General features: G+C 36.8%; 1 protein-coding gene across 2 annotated transcripts in view; it reads right to left on the reverse strand.

Annotated features, from left to right (window-relative positions):
* Window positions 1–23,037, reverse strand: part of Col14a1 (collagen, type XIV, alpha 1) — a 165,507-nt gene that overhangs the window by 50,134 nt on the left and 92,336 nt on the right. For both annotated transcript variants that reach the window (XM_013032216.1, XM_013032215.1), the window contains exons 24-33: window positions 21,147–21,203; window positions 16,809–16,948; window positions 15,603–15,726; window positions 15,268–15,411; window positions 13,490–13,654; window positions 12,727–12,765; window positions 11,982–12,120; window positions 9,527–9,669; window positions 7,849–7,958; window positions 5,352–5,510 (exon numbers count right to left, since the gene is read on the reverse strand). In XM_013032216.1, coding sequence (XP_012887670.1) covers window positions 5,352–5,510; window positions 7,849–7,958; window positions 9,527–9,669; window positions 11,982–12,120; window positions 12,727–12,765; window positions 13,490–13,654; window positions 15,268–15,411; window positions 15,603–15,726; window positions 16,809–16,948; window positions 21,147–21,203 — 1,220 coding nt within the window. The remainder of the gene's footprint in view (window positions 1–5,351; window positions 5,511–7,848; window positions 7,959–9,526; window positions 9,670–11,981; window positions 12,121–12,726; window positions 12,766–13,489; window positions 13,655–15,267; window positions 15,412–15,602; window positions 15,727–16,808; window positions 16,949–21,146; window positions 21,204–23,037) is intronic.

Genomic DNA, 23,037 nt, shown 5'->3' on the forward strand with positions numbered 1-23,037 from the left:
ATTTACTTAAAGCAATGGCCGTCCAGTACTCCAAATACAATATCAGGTTTTCTCAAAGTTTTAGAAATAAGCATTTCCCACCCAGTCACCCATAGCAGCATAAGGTCTACATGCAAACTATTTGCTGGGCTTCAGACATACAGAGTTACTGGGATTCTTATGAGTTCAATGTGTCTATTCTAGGGGTTAAATGCCTATTAAGCATAAGCAAAGCCAAAACCATCACTTGAGGAATGTTACTATGTGGGTTGTCTTTTCTTTTGCAAGTTTGATGAGATCAACAGCTTTTTCTTTGGGTACAAAAAATTATTCATAATTGCTTTGCATTTCTAATAGCTTACATTCCTCAGCTTGTATTTAGCAACTTCTTTTCCAAGGCACATTTTTGCAGATTGATTTAAAAACTGAAATGAAACAAAAAGCCTCTTGCTTTTGTCCCAAAAGCAATGAAGGACAGTACAGAAACTGCATGTCAAAATCTTGCTTTAAAATGCAAGATAATGTGGCTCAAGCAATTAATACAAGAGGTAGCCGCCTTTTATTTGACTTTTTCATTTGTAACTAACTGAACACTATTAAAGACATATATATGTGATGAAAGAGATGGGAAAGGAAAGAGAAAAGGGGAGAGGAGGAGAGAAGGGGAGGAAAAGAGGGAGGGAATAGCAAGGGAGAGAGAAGGAGAGAACTGAGGACACACAACCTCCTACTTTCTTTCACTTTTTTGTAATGTTTTCCAAGGGAATACATAGCCAGTTACAAATGCTCATTTTTCATTATTGGACATTTTCTCTGGGTGTAGCACAAAAGGCAAGTCATTTGGGGTCAAATGTTAACATGAAAATGAGATTAAAATATTTTCCAGCAGTTCAGTCATTTTGATCTATGAATGGGAAATAAAATGTATTCCTGGCTCCTCTTTCTGCTCAGTCTCAAATTTTGTCCTATAGTTTTTTCCCCCCTCTAGCATGATATAACTAATTTCATAGATATAACTAATCTCACAATATGAAGTCGAGTTTTGCATTCACTTATATAAATAGAGAGACTTCAAGGCATGAGATTCTATAGAAAGAGTACCAGGACCTAAGCCATCTTCTGATTTTTATTTGGTGTCTAGCTTCTGTTGAGTTACAAACCAAAATGCTTAGCACTTTCAGCTAACTTTTAGCTACTGAACTGTTTTTACTTATTCTGCATCAATTTATTGAATTTCAGGAAAACTAGGGAGGTTATAATGAAGTTGAGAAATGAAAGTCAACAACTGGTCTTTTTGTTGATAGGAGCTAATCTGCTTAAGTTCAGACATACTTTGGGGATAGGTGCTGACCACATTCACTTTCAAGGTTGCAGGTTAAAAAATGACAAGTATTTTGAAACTGTCAAGGAGCAGTTAGCACAGATGATCCCTGCTACAGACTGGACTCCCTTCTCTGTCTTAATTTCTATAGAATCAGTGGAATAAAGGTGGAGACAATACTTGTCTCACTTTCCTAACTTCTCCATGCCTCTGTTTCTGTCTCTCTATTTCTATTAACAATAAAAATGTTCTTCCTACAGTTATAGACGATTAAATCAATGTTTCTAGAAAAATTCCTATTGCTATTCCATAGCATGAATATAATAAATATAAGCTACATCATTATTTTAAGGATTTAAAGAAATAAGTCACATAAAAACATACTATCCTTTTTCAAAATTTCATACATCTTTCTTTAGGACTATGAAGTAGATTGCTGTCAATTTCTACAGAAAATAAAGCTATACATGACTCTGAAACATAATTTCCATGTTTCTGTTAGTTGAATAGCAGAAGGTGAAATACTAGTTAGATAAGTACATAAGTAGTAGATTTGAAAAACCCACTGAATCCCTTTATATGATTAATATAAACTAAAACAGTGGGGGGAAGTTGGGAGAGGATCAATAGGATTAACACAGAAAAATGCCTGCTTCTCTAGGCAAGCCTTGCTATAACATAAGAGCAAGGTTATTGAAATCAAGCAAAATTGGTTTACAATCTTGACTCCTGCATTTCCTATTTAAATGAGTGTGCCTCACTTACTGAATGTCCTTTGGCTCAATTTCTTCCATGCATATAATTTGGATCATATGCCAGTATTTCAGTGTTGTTATGTGATTAAAAATACATTGTGACATATTTTTAATCCCATTAAAATATCACAGCTTGAGTTAAATAAGCAGTACGAGACTATTTTCCTTTCAAGATGCTGTTAATTCTTGACTTCCCAAATAAAGAAAGCCCTGACTGAACAAGACACACTGTAAGATTAAATATCATATATAGCAATCATGTATATAAATAAATACAAATATCATGCATAAAAAGTACTGATGGTTCACCCAATAAATGTTAATTTCTCTTCAAAAGACAAACATCCCACACCAAAAGATGAAAACTTTTTCTAGCATTATCTCTGATCAGAAAGGGTAGTAAAAACTGCCTTAGGAAAATAGATTGGAAAGGAGAAGCACAGTCAGATACCTTTCACATGTGTTTTGACAGCTAAATTAAGCATGCTTATTAGTTTAGTCCCACTAGGGAATATTACTGTCTACAGAATCTTTCTTTGCTGAGCAGAGTTGTTTTTACTAAGAATAAACGTGGTTTCTATATAGTAGTTACTGAATTCCTAATTTCATGAGTCTATCCATCACTATTGTTGAAAAGGAATATATGATTCTTTAAAAATGGAATATTTCCTATCATCTGGTATTTATTGAATCAATGCTGAATTTAGGAGGGAATGGTGACCTACAAGACACTACTGTCTCCTATAATAAGTTCTCATGAAATAATCCGAAATTTGAACGTTACCTATTCACTTTTGCTGGTGATTGAATATATATAACAATAAATTTCTGAATTGAAAAGTGAATACAAGGGCTTCTCTTACCCTGTACTGAAACAATTAACTAATATCTCCAAGAAACAAGTCTGGGTGTTCAATTACATTCTTGAGTTCTAACCTACAATCCTCCATTTCAACATAATCAAATTCTTTGATAAGTAGGCAGACTAGAATCTATTCAGTAATTCTTTGTTGACTTCACAGTTCCAATAAAAATATGGCATTTTAACTACCCTTATAAAGAATGCTTTAATTATCAACTTCTATAAACTCCCTTTTGTTTCTTACCAGCTGGAAGTCACTACCAAACTCACTCTATTTATTAAGTAGTTCTTCTATGACAAAAACTAAAGATTTATCATCATTAAGCACAGATTCTACAGGTGAGTCTACTTTCAAAAACCAATCTTTGCTATTTGATTCATTATATATTGGGAATTCGGTCATTACATACAGTGTATTCATAGGAATTTACTAGACACTGTGACATAGGGACAAAAAGTAGATCAGGCCTTACTATTTTAGGGAATTATATTCTTGCTAGAGAAATGAAATTCAGACATAGAAAAGAACAACAATACACATATGTGTACCATATATAATATTATATAATCTATAAATAATCACATTTTAAATACCTACTAATTGTCTACAAAAGATGGGATGGAGGACAGGGAAGGTACTATCTTATTTCCTCTAAAATTAAGAAAATCTGAATAACAGTAGTAGGCGATGTGAGTATTTTATCTCTAGTTCTTTCCTCTTTCTTAGACTCTATCTTCCCAAGCATTTATCTGGGTATCCATGTATCCATACAAGATATTAGTTGGCTAATTTTACATTCTTATAGTCAGCACAAAATAGCATCCAGTAAGAGGCAAAAATTCTCAATATCATGTGCACATTCTCCAAGATCCCTTACCATAGTTAAAAATGAGAACTTTCCACTGTTTTTATAGTTCCTTCCTAGATATCTAACCCCTCATGTTCCAAAGCAAAGTAGAAAATCTAATTGTTAAACTAGTAACACACATCTGCCTATCAAGGTCTTAAAGCAACAAAAAACTAGTATGTGGAGCAAAATGAGTCAAGATTTGAGAGCTATACCAACGAATTCCACATTCACATTGGAAGCAGAAGCGGCACAAAAAGAAATGCCAACACTTTTTTTTAAAGCATATTGTCCCAAAGTAAATCATGTTACCATTCTGAAATTGTCTACTGACATAAAATATGAATAGCCTGTGCAGTAGGGCTGTGCTTCTTGAAGGGCCCATTGGAAAGTGGGGAAGCTAGCAACTCATGTCAAATAGCATGCCTGGATTTTAATCTTATTTATATGACATTGCATAAATTTCCTTTGTACAAGTTTAGCACCAAGGTTTTTTTTTTAATTTTATTCTCAAGGTGACGTATAGAGGGATTACAGTTGCATCTGTAAGGTAGTGAATACATTCCTTGTTGAACTTGTTATCCCTTCCCTCATTTTTCTCCCACTTTGTCTCCCCCAGCACCCGCCCCTCCCCCAAGTTGTAAAGTTCATTTACAACATATTGTCTTGTGAGTATCACTGTGGCATTGGTTCACCCATTGTCCTTCATTTCACCATTTTGTTGCTCACCTTCCCTTGTGTAATTCAGATGAACATATACATGGTATAGAATTGCCTTTATACAAGTTTAGCACCAACTTTGGAAAAGACTTTCTAAAATTGCACATAACTAGCTAATTCTAAAGATCTATAAGAGTGAGAGGCAATACTAGTAATTCAGTATCATCAAAACTTAGAAGAGTTGAAGTTGTTTTTAAGAGTAAAATGCTTTACTAATTATAGAATGATTCAAGTTGGAGAGGCTGCTAATTAGCTGTGAATGTCTGGTGTTAAAACCTGTATACACTATCCTTTTTCCATGGGTAATAAGTGAAGAGCATGTGATTTCTCAGCCAACTGGAAGTCTCCCAGACTTAAATTCCATTCTGTATGATGAAATTTTATTATCTTAGAGTGATAATTAATGTTTCAGGGCAAAAACTAATGATAGCAAAGACCTATTTTAAAATGTCTAAATCTAACCTAAAGTAGAGATTTATGTCACCTACTGGGTATAATGCTAAGAGATTTTGTTCAAATTTGTATTTTCTTATATAAATGAAATTCATTAACTGTTCTGATTACTAGTCACAAATTACTAAAGTCATAAACCATGGGATACATGTTATACTGTTACAATTTTTAAGAATTCATGGTTTATACTAATTTCTAAAGCATTCTTCTTATATTATAGCAGAAATCTACTTCAAAAAGCTTTGAGTGTGTGTTTTAACAAGCCTATGGTCTATCTGTCCATCCACACACCCATCCGTCCATCCATCCACGAATTCTTTTGCCTAACCTTTTCCCTTAAAAATAGCTAAATATACTTATGTTTACAAATGCTTTTCCTGCAACACAACAGCTTCACTTGATTATGCACTTACTGGCGCAGAGTTTCCACTTGGTCCTCTCGATCTAACCATCCTCCCAAGTACTTCTACACCATCTGCCGTGACGTTGGCTGATGCATTTATTGCCTTCTCTCCCACTTGCTTGCAGTCAACAACTACTTTGGCCAAAGTCTTGCTGACAACAACATGAAGCTGGGTAAAAGGGAGGACATTTTAGAAGGAAAGGTGTAGGAGAAATACCAAGCAAACTTGAATACCTGTATAATTCATCCTGAACAAGTATAAAGAAAACTTCTGTCACCATCTGTTTTTGATATTTTGCTACCTCCATGATTGTTTAACCCTCAAGTGTCATCTGTTTTTATTTACATCATACCTTTATTTCATGAATACTATCTTTAAAAATAACTACCGTTAGCCAGGCACCAGTGGCTCATACTTGTAATCCTAGCTATTCAGGAGGAGGAGATCTGAGGATCACAGTTCAGACCAGCCCAAGCAGAAAAGTCCCCATAAGACTTATCTTTAATTAACCACTCAAAAACTGGAAGTGGTGCTGTGGCTCAGTGTTACAGTGTTAGTCTTGAGTAAAGAGATTCAGGGATAGTGCCCAGGCCATGAGTTCAAGCCCCACAAGTGATATAATAATAATAATAACTGCAAGGATTCTTTTTTCCCCTCAAGTCTAGTGCCCTATCACTCAAGAGCTCCACTTCTGGCTTTTTGGTGGTTAACTGGAGATAACAGTCTTATAGACTTTCCTGCCAGGGCTGGCTTTCAGTCACAATCCTCAGATCTCAGCCTCTTGAGTATCTAGGATTATAGGCATGAGCCACAGGTACTTGGCTGATTATTTTTGAATTCTAGCCTTGCTCTAAAGCAATAATATCTTAGAAGTTACAGGATTGCGTGGAGAAGGGATAATGCTATCTGGTAACTCTAGACCATAGTGAAATAAAACCCTTTGACTTAATGTTTAGTTAAGTTCTCTTAAGCTACCATCTCAAGTATCTGAACAACAATTTTTTAGGAGTCTACTAATTTTTGTGAAGATTTGGGAAAGCCTGTGTTGCCATTAGATGCCAGACTTGAGTAAGTATATTCTAGATGTATTGGCTAACCACATTGTGTCCAAGATCATAAAATTCCAAGGCTTATAAGCATATTTTCATCTATGATGGCATCTTTTGGTCTCTGTCTGGCCTTTGGTTTTATTAAAACTTAAACTAGAAATAAGTCTTTCTTCATACAACTGTTAAAAACTTGAAAGTTCATAATTTTAAAGCCAATAACGAATGAACCTTACTTGTTTAAATACAGTTTGGTAAAGCTTAACAGTCACCTTAGACTCATAAAGAATTCTGTGGAATGAGAATTACAAGTTAAAGTGAAAGTCCTTCTTCTAACACTTGTGCAACTGCAAATGCTTTCATCTTCCCATAAATTTTCTTGACTGCTTTGATTCAGACTTGTCATAACTAAGAAAAGTGTTGTGTCAGAAGGAGAAGTAAAGGAGGTAAAGTCAAAGAGCTGTGAATGGGACCTTGCCCTAGTAAATCTCCCCTTGTATCGCAAATGTTTTTCAGATTCCTTTACTTCTGGTAGCACAATCCTAACAGACATGGGGGGAAAAAAAACAATCCCAGTTTTCTTACGCAATGGTTCTTAGTTACTTATGTGATATAAAATTATGGTATTCTTATACACAGAAAGGAGCAGTGTATAAATGAGATGGATTTAACTGCCTGGTAGGTGAGATTACTGTGCAATATCCCTTCTCTTTAACAAGCAGGAAGGCCCAACTTAGGGGAGAAAGGCTCCTGCGTACCAGTGAGCTCTTTTCTCATCCTGAAGAGATCAGTGGACATTCCCCAAATACAAAGGAACCAATAGAAGATGGAAGGAAGGTATGTCCACTCTCAGGTTTCTGAGAAATGAATGTTAAGGAACAGAATTCAATCACAAGAGCCAAGTTATTAAGATCAGAACAAATAAAGTTAGGGTTTACAGAAATCTTTTGTAAGGTAACTTTTATGATGACATTAATAGGTTGTCCCTGAAAAAATGTATATGTATAATCAGTTATATCTATCTTCACATTTTAAAATGGTTCATCTAATTATGTCTTCATAAGCAGTTGCAAAGATGATCTGCTCTTTTGGTCAGGCAGACTAGCAATCTTTTGTTCATCACACAAAATATAACAAATAAGCCATGGTCTACTTATTCATATAGTACTGTTTACTGCATTGTTTCTCAAAGGGAGAATCTGGACCAATTCTGTCAATATCTCCTGAGTGTCTCCTGGAAATATACATTTCAGGGCCCTATCACAGAACTACCTAATCAGAATCTCTGGACATGGTCAACAAGTTTAGAGACAGTAATTCTACTCCACTCAAAATTTGAGATGCAGTGCATTATGGCATTAAAAATATATGTGCCTATTTTCTCAGCAGAAATGGTGATGAATATACATAGGAATTAGGTGCATGTGTGCAGAATGCGAATAACTAAATGCATTACTCACCTTGTGAAAGCTTCCATGAAAAATTTTCCTGATTTCAGGTCCTTCAAAAGTAACCGTTTGAAAATCCCCATTGCGGTCATAGTTGAAATATGTTAGAGTTTTCCCGCCATCTATTCAAACAGAGGAAATGTGAAAATACTTTAGAAGGAACAACAATTCAACTGGATACTGGGCTTTGAACTCAGGGCCTCACCATCTCGCCCATGGCTACTGTTCTACACTCTATACTTTACTTACACTCCTCTACACTTTACTTCTGGTAGCACTATCTTATCAAACATTAAAAAAATACCAGTTTTCTTATGCCATGGTTCTTAGCTACTTACGTGATATGAAATTATGGCATTCCTATACACAGAAAGGAGCAGTTCATAAATGAGCTGGATCTAACTACATGGTAGGTGAGGATTACTGTGCAATATCCATGTGTAGATCCATGCCCCTACTTGCAGCTTTTTGCTGGTTATTTGAAGATTAAGAGTATCCAGATTTTTCTTTCCCTGCTAACTCAAAACCACAACTGTGATTTCAGCTTCCTGAATAGCGAGGGTTAAAGGCATGAGCCACTGTTGCCTGAATTGCTTCTAATTTTTGAAATTATGTCTAAGGCAAAGTAATGAGTAATGAGAGGGTTTATAGTTTTCAGTTTGGCACAGGCTTTCAGTTGGCTAAATTAACGTGGGATGGGAAAGAAACCTGCACACATTTTCCCTATGGAGCTGTGGCTCAAGTAACAGAGTGCTGGCCTTGAGCAAAAAAATTCAGGAGCAGCACCCAAGTTCTTAGTTCAAGGCCCAAGACCAACACACACACACACACACACACACACACACACCACATGGTAGCTGGAAATAAGTTTAAAATACTGTCTTGTATCCAAATGTTCCTCCCCACCTCCAAACATGGGGGCTTCCCTTCTCGGACTTGTCTCTTCTCATTTCATACTCGCTCTCAATTAGCTAACCCAGTATCGTGGCTTATATGTCATGCATACAACTTTCCAAAGTTACATGTCTATCCCAAAATTCTTCCCAAATAAGAATGTTGCCGATCTGACATCTTCTCTAGAGTAGCAAATAAGCACCTCATACTATTACATACATACCCCTAACCAAACCAACTTCTTGTCCCACTTATCCCCTCCCCCACCCCCGCCATCAGCTTTGCTCTGCCTACAGCCTTCATACCTTCAGTAAAACACGAGAGTCTATTTTCAACTTGCTCATTACCATATTACAGCCCCTAGCGCTGGCACAAAGTAAGAAATGTTTGTTGAACTTATGAGTGGGTAAGTGAATGAATTAACTGTTCTACCACAGATCAGGTGCCAGTGGCTCGAGTCTGTCATCCTAGCTACTTAGAGGGCTGAGATCTGAGGATTATGATTTGAAGGAAGCCCAGGCAGCCCATGAAACTCATCTGCAATTAACCACCAAAAAGCCTGAAGTAGTAGTGTGGCTGAAGTGGTAGAACACTAGACATGAGTAAGAAAGCTCAGGGATACTGTCCAGGCCCTGAGTTTAAGCTCTAGGTCAGATACCCTGCTGTGCCCCCTCACCCTGGCCAAAAAGAAAAGGAGTTACTCTGTGGTATAAACAGGCAAGATTCCATGCAATGTGCATTAGGCAAACATATGTCATATATATATGTATATATGTAGATGCATATGTGTACTTACTGTCCAAAATGATCCCAACCAGTGGGTCAGAATTTTTATTTAAAATTTCCCAAAGAGCAAATGGTTCTTGTGGGGTGTCAGGAAGAATTCGGAATAGAAAACTGATTGTGTAATCAGAAGGCAGCCCTTCTGGATGAAGATACCTGAAGTAAGGAAGAAAATGATGTTCTATTATATCTTTCCTCAATATTTATACTTCTGATTATCGAGAAGATACACTTTTGTTATACAAGCTTTTGGAAAACCACAAAGATCATTACTCATCCCAACCATATCACTCTGTGCAGATGGTAGATTTCCCACTCATGTAAACAATGTGAGTGTTTATCCCCTTTATCATTTTGGTCCAGTCTTTTCTTATCATCATGTAAACATTTTTCATTTCTTTAAATATTTTAAAGCATGATATGTAATGACTACAGTACACAATTATATCATGGTTGACTATTTCATAACTAATCCAGGCAGTCACATTCTCATTGAACATTGAAGTTGTTTCAGGAGTTTTAGTATAATAAATAATCACTTATCTACAATCCTTTCATAAAACTTAGCTTACGATTTTTTCACATTCTACCATCTGTGATAATTAATTGTATTCCTGCCTATAGGAGGGACTAGGATGCACCAACTTAGATCCACCTTCAAGAATTAAGAATGTTCTTTTCTTGATTCTGACCCTGAGGATGTATATAGATAGCTTTCAACATCAGCTGCCTTCTGAAGTTCCCTTAGCTGGAGAAAGCTTCCTCTCCTTGGGCCATCTTACTTTACCAGGGCTTCTCTTTAAGCTACTGGTCTTTGAAGGAGTAGAAAGAAGAGCCAGGACCTCCCAGAGGGAGACAAAGCTAAAGTATCTTCCAGTGTTCCGAATTCTGGTTGGGGAGGGGCTCTATTAAGGCTCTTTCTTTGGGATTGTTTGACTCTTCTGTCCTGTTCTGCTTTCTGCTACTCTCTTCACAGAGCAAACTTCCATCACATTTCCTTTTGGGAATCTGCTTCTTGAAGAGTGCAGCCTTCTATATAATTTCATTCCCCACTCCCCTTCTTACAACTAAACACATTACTTCTTTACTTTTTATCTTCCCCCTAACCCCTCCCCAAAGGTCTTTACCATAATAAGAATTCAGTTAAGTTATTAATTGAATTCATAAATGTGTGAGTAAGTGGGAATTTAGCATTGGTTTGAAAATGAAAGTTGTGTTTGTATGAATAGATATAAACAGCTCACGCCTTCATTTATTAGTTAATTCCTTTGTATTAAAAAAAAATCTTTCATGAACTTCTTGTTTGAGACCAGACATGGTAAAGACATGGAAGATACATCAATGAATAAACCTGACAAAGATTCCTATCCTTGTAACACTTAAGTTCTAGTAGTGTGAATAAGGTAGTATATTTAGAAGGTTATGATTTCCATAAGACATCTGAGTAGAGCCTGGGACTTACTGGAGGAGAATTGTGTAACAATTTTAGTTAAAGTCAAAGTAGACTCATTAAGAAGATTAAATGAGCAGAGCTTCATTGAACAGGTTATATTTGAGCAAAAACTCAAGGGAGACACTATAATTAGCTATGCAGGCAACCAAAGAAAGAATATTTCAAGTATTCAAGTTATTAAAGCATTAAAGAAGGAATAGTCAATGAAGACAACAAGGTGGGATTTGCCTTCTATGTTTAGAGGCAAAGCAAGGAGGCCATTTTGATTGGAGAAGACTGAAAGAGACTTGAGGGGAGGACCCAGATAATACAGGCCATTTATGAACTCTGACTTATCAGGAATTATTGGAAGATTTGGTGTGATATTGTACAAGGATCAATTAACGGAGGTAAGAAAGGACCAGGGCTGTAGTACTGAACATACGGAAATTTGAAATGGCACTAGATATCCAAGTAGAGATGTGTACCACATAGTTGGATATGACTGGACTTCGGGAACTAGATCTGGACTGGAAACACAAAGGTAATCCACAGTACTTTTCAACTCTCTAGATTTGTTGCTGTAACTGTTCAAGGATCAAACTTATGGCAACATCAGGATCTGGGTCCTGGAACTCAATTGCTGGGTACAAATCTGAGCATTGACTGCCACTTAAACTCAAGTTGCTAGCTTCTTTGAGTTTCTATCTCATAATTGACATAATACTTGAATTGACTTTATTGAGTTGACTGGAGGTTGAGTAAGCAAGCATACATAGGGACTTAGAATAATGCCCAGCATTTATGGATCAGTTCTTTTTACATACTTTCTGAGATGATTAGATACTAAAGTTCAAATCAGCATGTAGCTGAGTTGGATTATTTTTAATCAAAGAAATGTAAACAGTCTTTGCTCAAAACATCATGGGAAAAAGATCCCACCAGGAAGTATTACAGAATGTTTTAATATGACATCGCTTTCATATTGAGAAGGAATGAATGTGATGGATTTTGGTAACTTGCAGTGAAAACATACTTGGTTGGCTGGGAAACCAGGGCATCTTTATGGAGATGGTAACATGGGTACAAGTTGAAGGTACCAGGCTCCATAGAAACTCCTTCCACTGATGAAAAATCCTTTTCAACCAAGCCAAACATTTCCATCATCTTAAATCCTAAGAGACAGACAGACAGACAAACAAAAGAAAGATTTTATTGGTAGATATTAATTGTGTAAAGAGAGGTTGCCTTGTGACACTTCTACATGTGTATCAATTTCGCAGATTCTAATCTCCTCTACCACTCTCCCTTACTTAAAATCCTCTCTCCTCCTGAAAACACTCTCAACAGGTTTCATATTCTACTTTCATACCTGCAAACAACCATATTCAGGGTTGCATATTCACTTCCTTTTTGGCTCAACCCCTCCTGTAGGTATCACTACCCCCTCAAATTAAAAAAAAATAACCTGTTTTTCTTTTCTGTCATTATTTTTTAAGACGTATTAAAAATGCACCGAGAGATCTCGTCATGGCATTTTAGACATGCATATATTAGGCATTGCTCAGAACAACCCTCTCTATTGCTTTTTCATTTCCAATTCCACCCCCAAACTTCTATGGATGGACAGCTTTCATTGAGATACTTTTAGGTATAAGAAACAAATGTTTTAGTTTTAAAGATTTTTTTCTATTAAGATTTTTCATAAAAATGAAACCTGGACTTCAATTGAGAGTTATTTAACATATTTGTATTTGAAAAAGAAAACTAATGATGCATACCTGCAAGATCCATACCATCCTTGTGCACCATTGGGCATGCTGAAATACAACACAAACAATATAAAACCCTCATTTATATATTTTCCAAACACAGTCTTTCCCTGTTAGCAGCTGAGGAAACTAGCCTAGCCTTTCAGGAAGTGAATGGTGGAGGAAGTTTACATCAGATTTCACTGGTTTTCTCTGTTTTTGTAAAGACTGAAATGCTGTAGTGCGTTCTTTCAATACCACGGGGTCACAATTTCCCTCTTTTTGTGTGTCCATTAAAATCAGTGGCTGTCAGCACCTGATGGAAGCCACTTTACTTCTGTCAGCTTCATGCATAATTATCATACACTTTTGTCATCTATATCCTATATTTAGCCAAGTACAGTCCCTTTTAATTATAAACTCTCATCCTATTAGGGAAGATCTTTATGAATTGAAAACTCCACAGCACTCAAAAGGCTGAGGTAGCAAGATCCAAAGTTGAAGGCCACCCGAGAAACCCAGCAAGATCTTGTCATAAAACAAAACAAGAAAATTAAAGCAAAACTAAACAGAAAAAAAAACACAACAGCAAACCCAAAACCTTCAGAAAAGGGAGGTTTCCTCTATTTTCTCAAACCCACAAAATTTAATGTCTGCTTAAGGAAGAGCAATGTGAGTTAACTGTCCTCCCTCAGTTCGAGAGGGAACTTACTATTTTACCCAGCACTAGACAGTTTAGATTTAAAAAGAAAAAAGAAAAAAAAACATGAGTGCAAAACTCCTAAGAACATACTTGCTGATGCGGTTTCACAGACAAAGGTAATCAATTCATCTTCAATTTTCTTGAAGGCGTCAAAGTCATCCACAAAGAAGACATGGCGCCCGCTGGGCTTACTGCCAATGTTCACCAACTCTGAGTAATCCGCATCAGCTACACCGATTGCAAAAATGTTGTAGCCTGTGGTAGAAGAGGAGCAGCATTGTTGATTATTGTAAATCCCATGAAATACTAACAAGGTTTTGAACATCCAAATGCTTCATATATGTTTAGGAAGGCCAGTATGGTAGGGGGAGAGGGGCCAAAATTCATTCCTTACAGTTCATCAGAATTCTTCATGCATATATTTCATGCCATGAGAGATATTCCATCATTCCCTAAAGAAATTTTCCATTTTAAAGAAATTCAATAAAGCTAATGCCCCCAAGTAGTGCTTGAGACAAAAGAATTCCCATTTGGATAACATTTTCACAGTTAAGTGTTTTAAATAGACAACCCAACACTTAGGAAGCAGACAAACTAAATCTATGTCATTGTTTTTCTCAAAGGAGAAACAGGATAGGCCCAGAAACATAAGGTAGGTCATCCTTTAACACCAGGCAAATAAAAATCTATTCATTTCTAGGCATGGTTCTATAAATTAATCTTCACAGCACTCTTGTGAGTGCTCCCGTTTTACAGATTAGAAAACTGAAGGGTTTCAGTAACATAGTTTTTTTCCCCCCTTGGCTTCTACAATGATCTTTCTTTAAAAAATATTTATTTTGTACTGAGCTCAGGCTTGAACTCAGGGTCTGGGTGCTGTCCTTGAGCATTGTTGCTCAAGTCTGGTGCTCTACCACTTGAGTCACAGATCCATTTCAGGCTTTTTTAGTGGTTAATTGGAGATCAGAGTGTCAGGGAGATTTCTGTACCTTTTGTCTTATATGTAAGTTTATCTGTTTTAAGGATCGTAGGTGGATGCACAGACATGGTGGGACAAAGGGCAAACAAATGCACAGTAATACCCATTAGACACTATATATGTTAAAAGTGAACTATACAACTTGTGAGGGAGGGGGTTCAGGAGGGAAAAACTGGGAGAAAATGAGGGAAAAGGTGACACTTCAAAAAAGAATTACCTGACTTATGTAACTGTAATCCCTCTGTACAGCACCTTTACAGTAATAATTAAATAAAATAACATGAATTTTATAAAAGTCTGAGGGGACTTTGCTACCCAGGCTGGCTTCGCACCATGATACTCAGATCTCAGCCTCCTGAGTAGCTAGGATTACAGGTGTGAGCCATTGGTGCCTGTCTCTACAACGGCCCTTCTTTTATTTGTTTTTGTTTTTGTCGGTTGTGGGGCCTGAACTTGGCCCGGGCGCTGTCCCTCAGCTCTTCAGCTCAAGGCTAGCGCTCTACCTCTAGAGCCACAGCGCCACTTCTGGCTTTTTCTGCTTATGTAGTGCTAAGGAATCAAACCCAGGGCCTCATGCATGTGAGGCAAGCACTTTACCACTGAGCCACATTTCCAGTCCATACAATGGCCCTTCTTATAGCACTGCAACTCTTTGCTAGAGCTCCATACATAGGCCTCCAGTGCATAACGCGTGTTAGAGAAAATGACAAGTCTTCTCTAATAAAACAGGACAATTAGAGTTTTGTAAACCAGAAGAGATTTTAAAAACCATATTGTCAAGTTCATAAAACCATGGAATCCCTGAAGTAAAGCTGACATAGCCTTTGAATTTGTATTTGGTAAACAACTATGTTGACATTATTGATAACCACTAATGTTTAAACTTTACCATCGGATTGCATCTCCCTGGAGATTTTGATCACATCATCTTGTGACCTTCCATCCGTTATAACCACAATAACCTTCGGGATGCCTCTTCTTGTACCTGCCTCTGCAGTGAACAAGGTATCTCGAACATGCTTAATTGCTTTTCCTGAAACAAAGCAAAGTAATGGTTCAGTTTTAATCCCTCCCATTTTTTGTTTCACTGGAGAAAAGAAATAAAAAGAGTAGGAACAAAGTTCTTAAGTGAAAGAAAAAAACTTTTCAAAAATTATTAACTCTCAAAGAAATGATCATTTCAGTAGTTACAAGTAATTAATGAATGGGCATTTGGGATCTGACCTGTTTTTGTATTTCCCCCTTTGTATGAAATGTGCCTAATTGCATCAAGAAGAGTCTCTTTAGTTTTGTAGGCATTCAGTTTGAATTCTGTTCTGGGGTCATCAGTGAACTGAACCATTGCCACCTGGAAAGAGAAAGTGTATTGGTTTTACACACACACACACACAAACACACCACACACTTTCAACTATAATTTTAATTTCTTCTGAAACCCATTCCTCATTCTCCTTGGCCTAAAATTTTGTGCAAATTACATATCAAGACAAGTTAAGTAGCATCTTCTTTCCATTTAAGTATTCTTCAAGAACCTTTTTTAAAAAAAATCCCTAAAGCATGGAACATTTGCCACCTCATTTGGCAAGTAGAAATGGTATCCTAAGCTTAGCAAATGGACAGATGTTAAAATTCCTTAAAAAGGAATTCCTTGTAACCAAACCTAGGAAGCAATGACTATTAGTCTATTAACTTTATAGATGAGAAACTTGAGTCAAATACAGTCCAGTAACTTTCACAAGACTACACTAGAGTCATCACTGACAGTACCAAGATTTGAAACCAAGTATGTTCTGTCTCAAAATCTGAACCGCTACAATATAAATTTTCCTGGATTCATTTCCTATAATTTGTGTGTGTGTGTGTGTGTGTGTGTGTGTGTGTGTGTGTGTTTGAACTTGGCCTCATACTCTCAGTTTTCTTGCTCACAGCTGGTGCCCTACTTGAGCCACACCTCCAGTTGTGCGTTTTGCTAGGTAATTGATGATAAAGTCTCATGGACTTTTCTGCCCAGACTGGCTTCAAATTTTAATCCTCAGATCTTGACACTCAAGTAGCTAGAATTACAGGCATGGGTCACTAGCACTGAGATCTGTATTTGCTTTTATAATTTTTGTAATTTTAGGGCATTATTAGTTTCATGACTGTTCAATCTATAGTAATGTGCAACCACAATATTTCCCTGTCAGTATTTTACTGTACTTGAAAGAAAGGAAAATACTGTATGTGTCATCAAAGAGGACACTCTGCCCTATGGTATAAAAGATCAGGCCTTTCTATCGTGTTTAATTTGCTGAGATCAACAGCTTTTAAAGACTTATATCCTCTGCCTGCCTTTCTTTATCCATATTCATTAACAAGTGGTCATAGTAACAGATTGAGAAGTCATTTGCAATGCATAGAATGAATTAGTGATCGATCCATTAGCCTCACCTGTGTTCCATCTGCACCAATCCTGTCTAGAGCTCCAACAGTGCTGTACAGAAAGTTGATGATCTTATTAAAATTGTCATCTCCAATGCTCCAGGATCCATCCACCATAAACACCAGGTCTGCCTTTGCAGCTTTACATACTAAAGACCAAGAATAAATTTGAATAAGAGTAAAGTAGATAATGGTTGTCCTCTGGTAACTAATCTCTTTCCCAAAGGAAAGTCCTACATCTTGAAGGTTCATCTAAGCTGTTTATCATTATACTTCTTCACCATCATTTCTCTTTTATATCCAGAGTTCCCATTTATGATTGCTACGCTTCTATTGGATTTCTAGAAACAAGGAAGAAAAAAATCCACCAATCTCAGCCCCAAAAGAACTAAACTAAGGTAATAAGAGAATGTGGGACTAAAGGGATTGAAAGGCAGAAGAATTAGCAAATGCCATCTACTTTCTACAAGTTGGAAGACTAACCCATAACTGTGTTGATGGACTCAATAAGTTAACATCAGAGTTTTAGTGATACAATGAAGTCAGATTATTATGCAATTGAATGTGTATTTGCGCTAGGTGACAAAGAACAGAATGGTATTCCAGCCTTGCTGAAACTATCTTTATATGTCCTTTGCTATCCATTGATACATGTCAAGAATTATGCAATAATGCTAGCACAGAGTAGGTATTGTGGATGCCAACACAATAGAATAATCATTTTTTAAACCCTCATACAACACCAATAAAATCCCACTCTACTTGAAAGCATTTTTCTTCAAGGTCTTCATTTGGTATCATGAGCTGTTTCAAATTATCTATGCCTCTCTTCCCCTTCATTAGTATAGAGCACTGTGGCTGACTATTTTATGATGCAAGTAAGTTGCTCTTCAAAAATCTCAGCCTTTTAATTTAAGGCCAATTGCACATAAATATTCTATGAGATAATGCATCTTTTTCTTCTCTTTAAAAAATCAGTTTCTACTTTATTAAGTGCAACTTCATTCTCTTCAAGCTATTTCTAATGTAAAATAACTCATGTCCCAATGAAGTAACAGCCAAAGTGTCTAGTGAGATTGCTCTCATTATTTCTGTTATTTATAAAAGCTTACAAATTTGTAGATTGAATCTAAATCTATATTTAACAAGATCTGTTAGAGATAAGTTTATAAAAGAAAAGCAAGTCCTCTGTTTTTAAGGAAAGAGTAAAGTGAGATGTAGTTACTCAGATGCTAATGGCTTGGGCCCATGAATCTTAACTACTCAGTAGGGAGAAATCAGTAGGACCATTGTTAGAGGCTAGCCTAAACAAAAAAGTTCATGAGATCTCATCTCCACCAATAGCTAGACATATTTTTCATTCTAGCTCTCTGGGAAGAGATAGTAGGAGGAATCACAATCCAGGTCAACCTGGGACAAAAAGCAAGACCCTATCTCAAAACAATCAGAGCAAAAAGGACTTGTGGCAGAGGTGAAGCAGGAAAGTACCTGCCTAAAAGTACAAAGTCCTCATTTAAAACTCCACAGCACCAAAAAAAATAATGGGTTCGATTCCTCAGCACCACATAAGCAAAAAGAAAAAAAGCCGGAAGTGGCGCTGTGCTCAAGTGGTAGAGCGCTAGCCTTGAGCTGAAGAGGTGAGGGACAGTGCCCAGGCCAGAGTTCAGGTCCCACGACCGGACCAAAAAAATAAAATAAAATAAAATAAAAGTACAAAGTCCTCATTTAAAACTTCAGAGTACCAAAAAAATAAAATAAAAAAGATGATGTTACCTCTTGGAAGTGAAAGTGAACTCTATATAAAACTGTACTAATGAAGCATTTACTTAGTGAATTGAAAGAAAGAAAATATGACAATGTGCATCAAGCAATTTCCTCTAGGAGATAAAATTGTTTTTAATATTCTTTAACTGTTTTTATTATTCTTTTAACCTTTGTAACCTTTGGTTAATAAATATTCAATACTACCTCACTGTCAAAAAAAATTATAGACATTTACAATGCACTTGGGACAAATGCAGTTTAAAATGAACAACATATTCAATCTGCAAAATCTCCACCAGTAAAGTCGAGATATAAATTTCACAACCATTATTTGAACTCTGTCAATCCTTGCTCTCAAAATCCCTTCCAACACTCATCTTCCATGAGCCGTCAGAGGGGTTCACAAAATGATATCCATGCTGGACTCTCGATAGGAACATTCTGACCTCAGCATTCTGTAATGTCTGCATCAGAAATGCCTAAGTGGTCAATTCATCCAGTAGGGTCTGCCTTCAGTTCCAGTAGTGAGAGTAATCTTAGCTACTGAGACAGGAGAGACTGAAACATGAAATGGACATGAAAACGGAAGAACAAAGCATTTGGTATTGTAGGTAGAAGGAACATTAAGGTAAAAGATTCAACATAAGACTTATGTGGGGGGCTGGGAAGGTGGCTCAGTGGTAGAGTGCTTGTCTTGCATGCATGAGGCCCTTGGTTTGATTCCTCAGCACCACATAAGCAGAAAAAGCCGGAAGTGGGGCTGATGCTCAATTGGTAGAGCGCTAGTGTACAGCTGAAGAGCTGAGGGATAGCACCCAGGCCCAGAGTTCAGGCCTTATGACCAACAGGGAAAAAAAGACCTGTGTGGATAAGAAGAGCTGAGGCATAGCACCCAGGCCCAGAGTTCAGGCCCTATGACCGACAGGGAAAAAAAGACCTGTGTGGATAATCTGAGATGTACAGTTTTACTGATACAGAATATGGACTGGGAAGTTATGTGCAAGACTGGTTGATCAGTGAAGACTTTGCAAATCAGGACTGACTGATGTTGAGATTTCTTCGAGATTCTTGATGCTTCCTTGATTCCTTGACCTTTTGACTATCTGCAGCATCTGACTTACTGACTCTAAGCCCCCATACATCTGGAACAATTCATTTCTCACAGTATCCCTGGCATGGTATAGTCATTTGAAAATACATGATGAATGGAAGAGTTCTAATGGAATCTTCCAACACCATGACCTATCTTTCTCCTCTCTGCCCTCTCGTTTATCCCTCCTCTTTCCACCAATGTCGTAAAGTTATCTTCCTTTTTTGTTTGCTTGTTTTGTTTTTTGCTACAGGTTTTGTTATATAATCCAGGCTAGCTTAAACTCACAATCCTCCTACCTCAACCTCTTGAGTGCTGGGATTATAGGCTTGTACCACCATGCCCTACTCAAATTACCTTTCTTAAACAAAGATTTTATCAAGTCACTCTTCTTGTATGCAAATTTCTCGTGGCATATTATTTCCCACAGGATAAAGCTCAGAACTTCTTATTCTGGCATACAAATCACTTCATAACTCTCTTAGCGTTATAGAGTTACTTATGTATTTATGTACTTAGATCATTCATAACATTGAACAACATTCATGCCATTATTTATCTCTCAAGCTTGTTGTTCACATGTAGATCAAATCTCTCCATTTATATAAGTCACTGGCCTGTAACAGCATTAATTATTCTCATTTCTAAGCTAATGTAGTACAATCTCTTTTTTATAACTCATGCCCCAGATGGGTAATTATCTATGTAAACATCTATTTCTCTTATAACACTGAAAACAGTCAGAGAGTTACTTACACATTATTGTTTTATTCTCTATATCTAGCATAAAAGCTCTGATAATTAATAGTAGGGTTAATAAGTATTCATTGGGTGGCTTTTTTGTGCCAGTCTTGAGGCTGCATTCAAGACCTGGGTGCTGTGACTGAGCATTTTTGCTTAAGGCTAGTGCTCTACACTTGAGCCACAGACTTACTTGTAGCATTTTTTATAGTTAATTGGAGATAAGAATCTCATGGACTTCCTTGCTGATCCTCAAATATCAGTTTCCTGATTAGCTAGGATTACAGGTTGGCTTTGAAAAAAAATATATATGTATATACATATATATATATATATGTATATATATATATGTCACTGATTCTAGCAAAAGGTGTTAAAGAAACTGTTGTGATCAGGACAGAGGAATTGGGGAAATATTTCAGATGAGATGAGAAAACATTCTCCTTGACTTCAGAGATATAGACTAGATTTTTTTACTTATATGTTATTCAATTATTCTTCCTTTGTTAATATACACTCTGATATTTTCAATGAAATCAATGTTAAGCAATTCTGATAGAAAACTCTGATCTGTGCACAGAATTTATGATTAAATGGGTTTATTAAATTACACCATACATTGGTCAGTATTACATTAAGAAGAAAATTAGCACAATAAGCATCTTTCATTAACACCAGAGTTTTAAATGAATAAACAAAGGCAACAGGAATTGTGTACCTGAAATCACATTGTCATTGAATTATCCCCTTACCTTCTTTTGCAGGTGGAATGGTTGGAGCAAAAGTTGGTGGTTGAGTAGGAAGTGATTCTATAAAAGAGAGGAAAAAGGAACATCACTTAGGTGTCTCATATGTAGGGAAGAAGGGAGGTGATGGAGTAATCATTACCCAAAGACAATGTCTTCTTTGAGAATTAATAGACTCCTATAAATCAGCCACGGCCTGTGAAAACTGACTCCCTCCCTCCTCTCATCCTCAGACCAAGGGTCAGAAATGACTTTTTTGCCACAATTTATTCTTCCCAGCCAGAATCAGTGTAATCAAACTGCCAACTACAAAGCACTACTGATGCTGATTTAAGACAGCAATCCTGCCAAATCCTTTCAGATGCACGCTCCGGATGGCTGCCTTCACACGTACAATTAATGCCATTTCCATTCTGCCTGACTGAGATTTGTCCACCAATCCTGTTTTGTGTCTCTTTCCTCTGTTCCCATCCTGCATCCCTCAAGATGCTCATTACCAATGAGATAGGCTTCCCTCTGCATTCTACTCCACCTGCATCAGAAAAATGTCTTTCAGTTCTGAAAATGGAGTATACACATTGCTGGCCTAAGATCTTTACTGCCTGGATGAAGAGAAGACCACATCCTATGCAGAGGTGTCATTTGTTTAAAGTACCTGGGAACAGCTAGATCAGAGAAATACTTTTTATGCCAGCTCACATGGCAAAGCACCAGGAAGTTATGGTGCCGTTAGGTAAACATAAAGTACCATTTTATTAGACATTCATCTGATGCTAAAATTCTAGGACAAACACAAAATATTATCCCATCTTAATATTAGGAAACTCCTCTACTAATAATAGCCATTCACAAAGAGACATCCACTTCCAAGAGATTAATAAGCAACAAATAGCTGGGGGAAAAATCAAGCTCATGCAGAATGATCATCTGCCCAACATGTTGTAAAGGGAATTCCTTCATTGGCAAGATGTTTGGAAGAGATGAATTTTAAAGTCCTTTCCAATTCTAAGAGCCAATAAAATAAAATTTATTTAAATAAAGTAACAACATCAAAAGAATGAGGTAACTGTATTTTATGGAAATGGGAAAATCTTTGAGTAATTGTTATGCAAAATAAACCAAGTCATGCAATATCATTTGCCTGGCCCAATTTGTAAAATAAATAAATAAATAAATTCTTTGAAGGAAACCATAGAAATGAGTATGTCAAGAAAAGAAGAATTAAAAAGAGAGAGGCCAATAATGCACTTCATATAGTTCTGTTATATTATTATTGATATGTGCATTACTATCATTTTTTAAAGGGGGATTTTTTTTCAGAGAAAAATTTCCTGCAAGGAAAACACCAAGTTCTGAAATCCTAATATAAGAACCAAAATTGTAAATCTTTCTTGAAACCACCACTAAATGTTTCCAATGCCAAATTTATTCATTTTTTAAAAAAATCTATAGAAGTGCATCTTCTTTAATGTTAGAAACTGAGGCACATCTCAAGTTAAGTTAAAAGTCAAAGACCAAAACAATGCTAATGGCGGCCAGAGTACTGTGTCTGAGCAGAACATTGGCAAGGGGGGAATCTCTTTGGTAAGAAGAATCACAGTGCACTGCATTTTAAGCTGCATATGTGGCAGACAGATGGTCCCTGTCCTCAAGCATGTGAAAAGCTGTCACAGTAGAACGAACAGCCTTGATCTGCACTGCTTCAGGAGGCTGGCCTCAAGCCAGTGGGTGGAAGCTACAGGAAGACAGATGTCTCCAACATCAGGAACGCATTTCCGTCAAACAGAGCTATCCAAATTGGAAATAACTCTAGGTTGGCAGTTAGCAGTTGTTAAGATTAAGGTTAAGAAATGTTGAAGTGGATCAGGGATCCCAAATTCAAATATTTTTAGAGCTT

The sequence above is a fragment of the Dipodomys ordii genome, unplaced genomic scaffold (genome assembly GCF_000151885.1).
Source record: "Dipodomys ordii isolate 6190 unplaced genomic scaffold, Dord_2.0 Scaffold151, whole genome shotgun sequence".
Classification (NCBI taxonomy): domain Eukaryota; kingdom Metazoa; phylum Chordata; class Mammalia; order Rodentia; family Heteromyidae; genus Dipodomys; species Dipodomys ordii.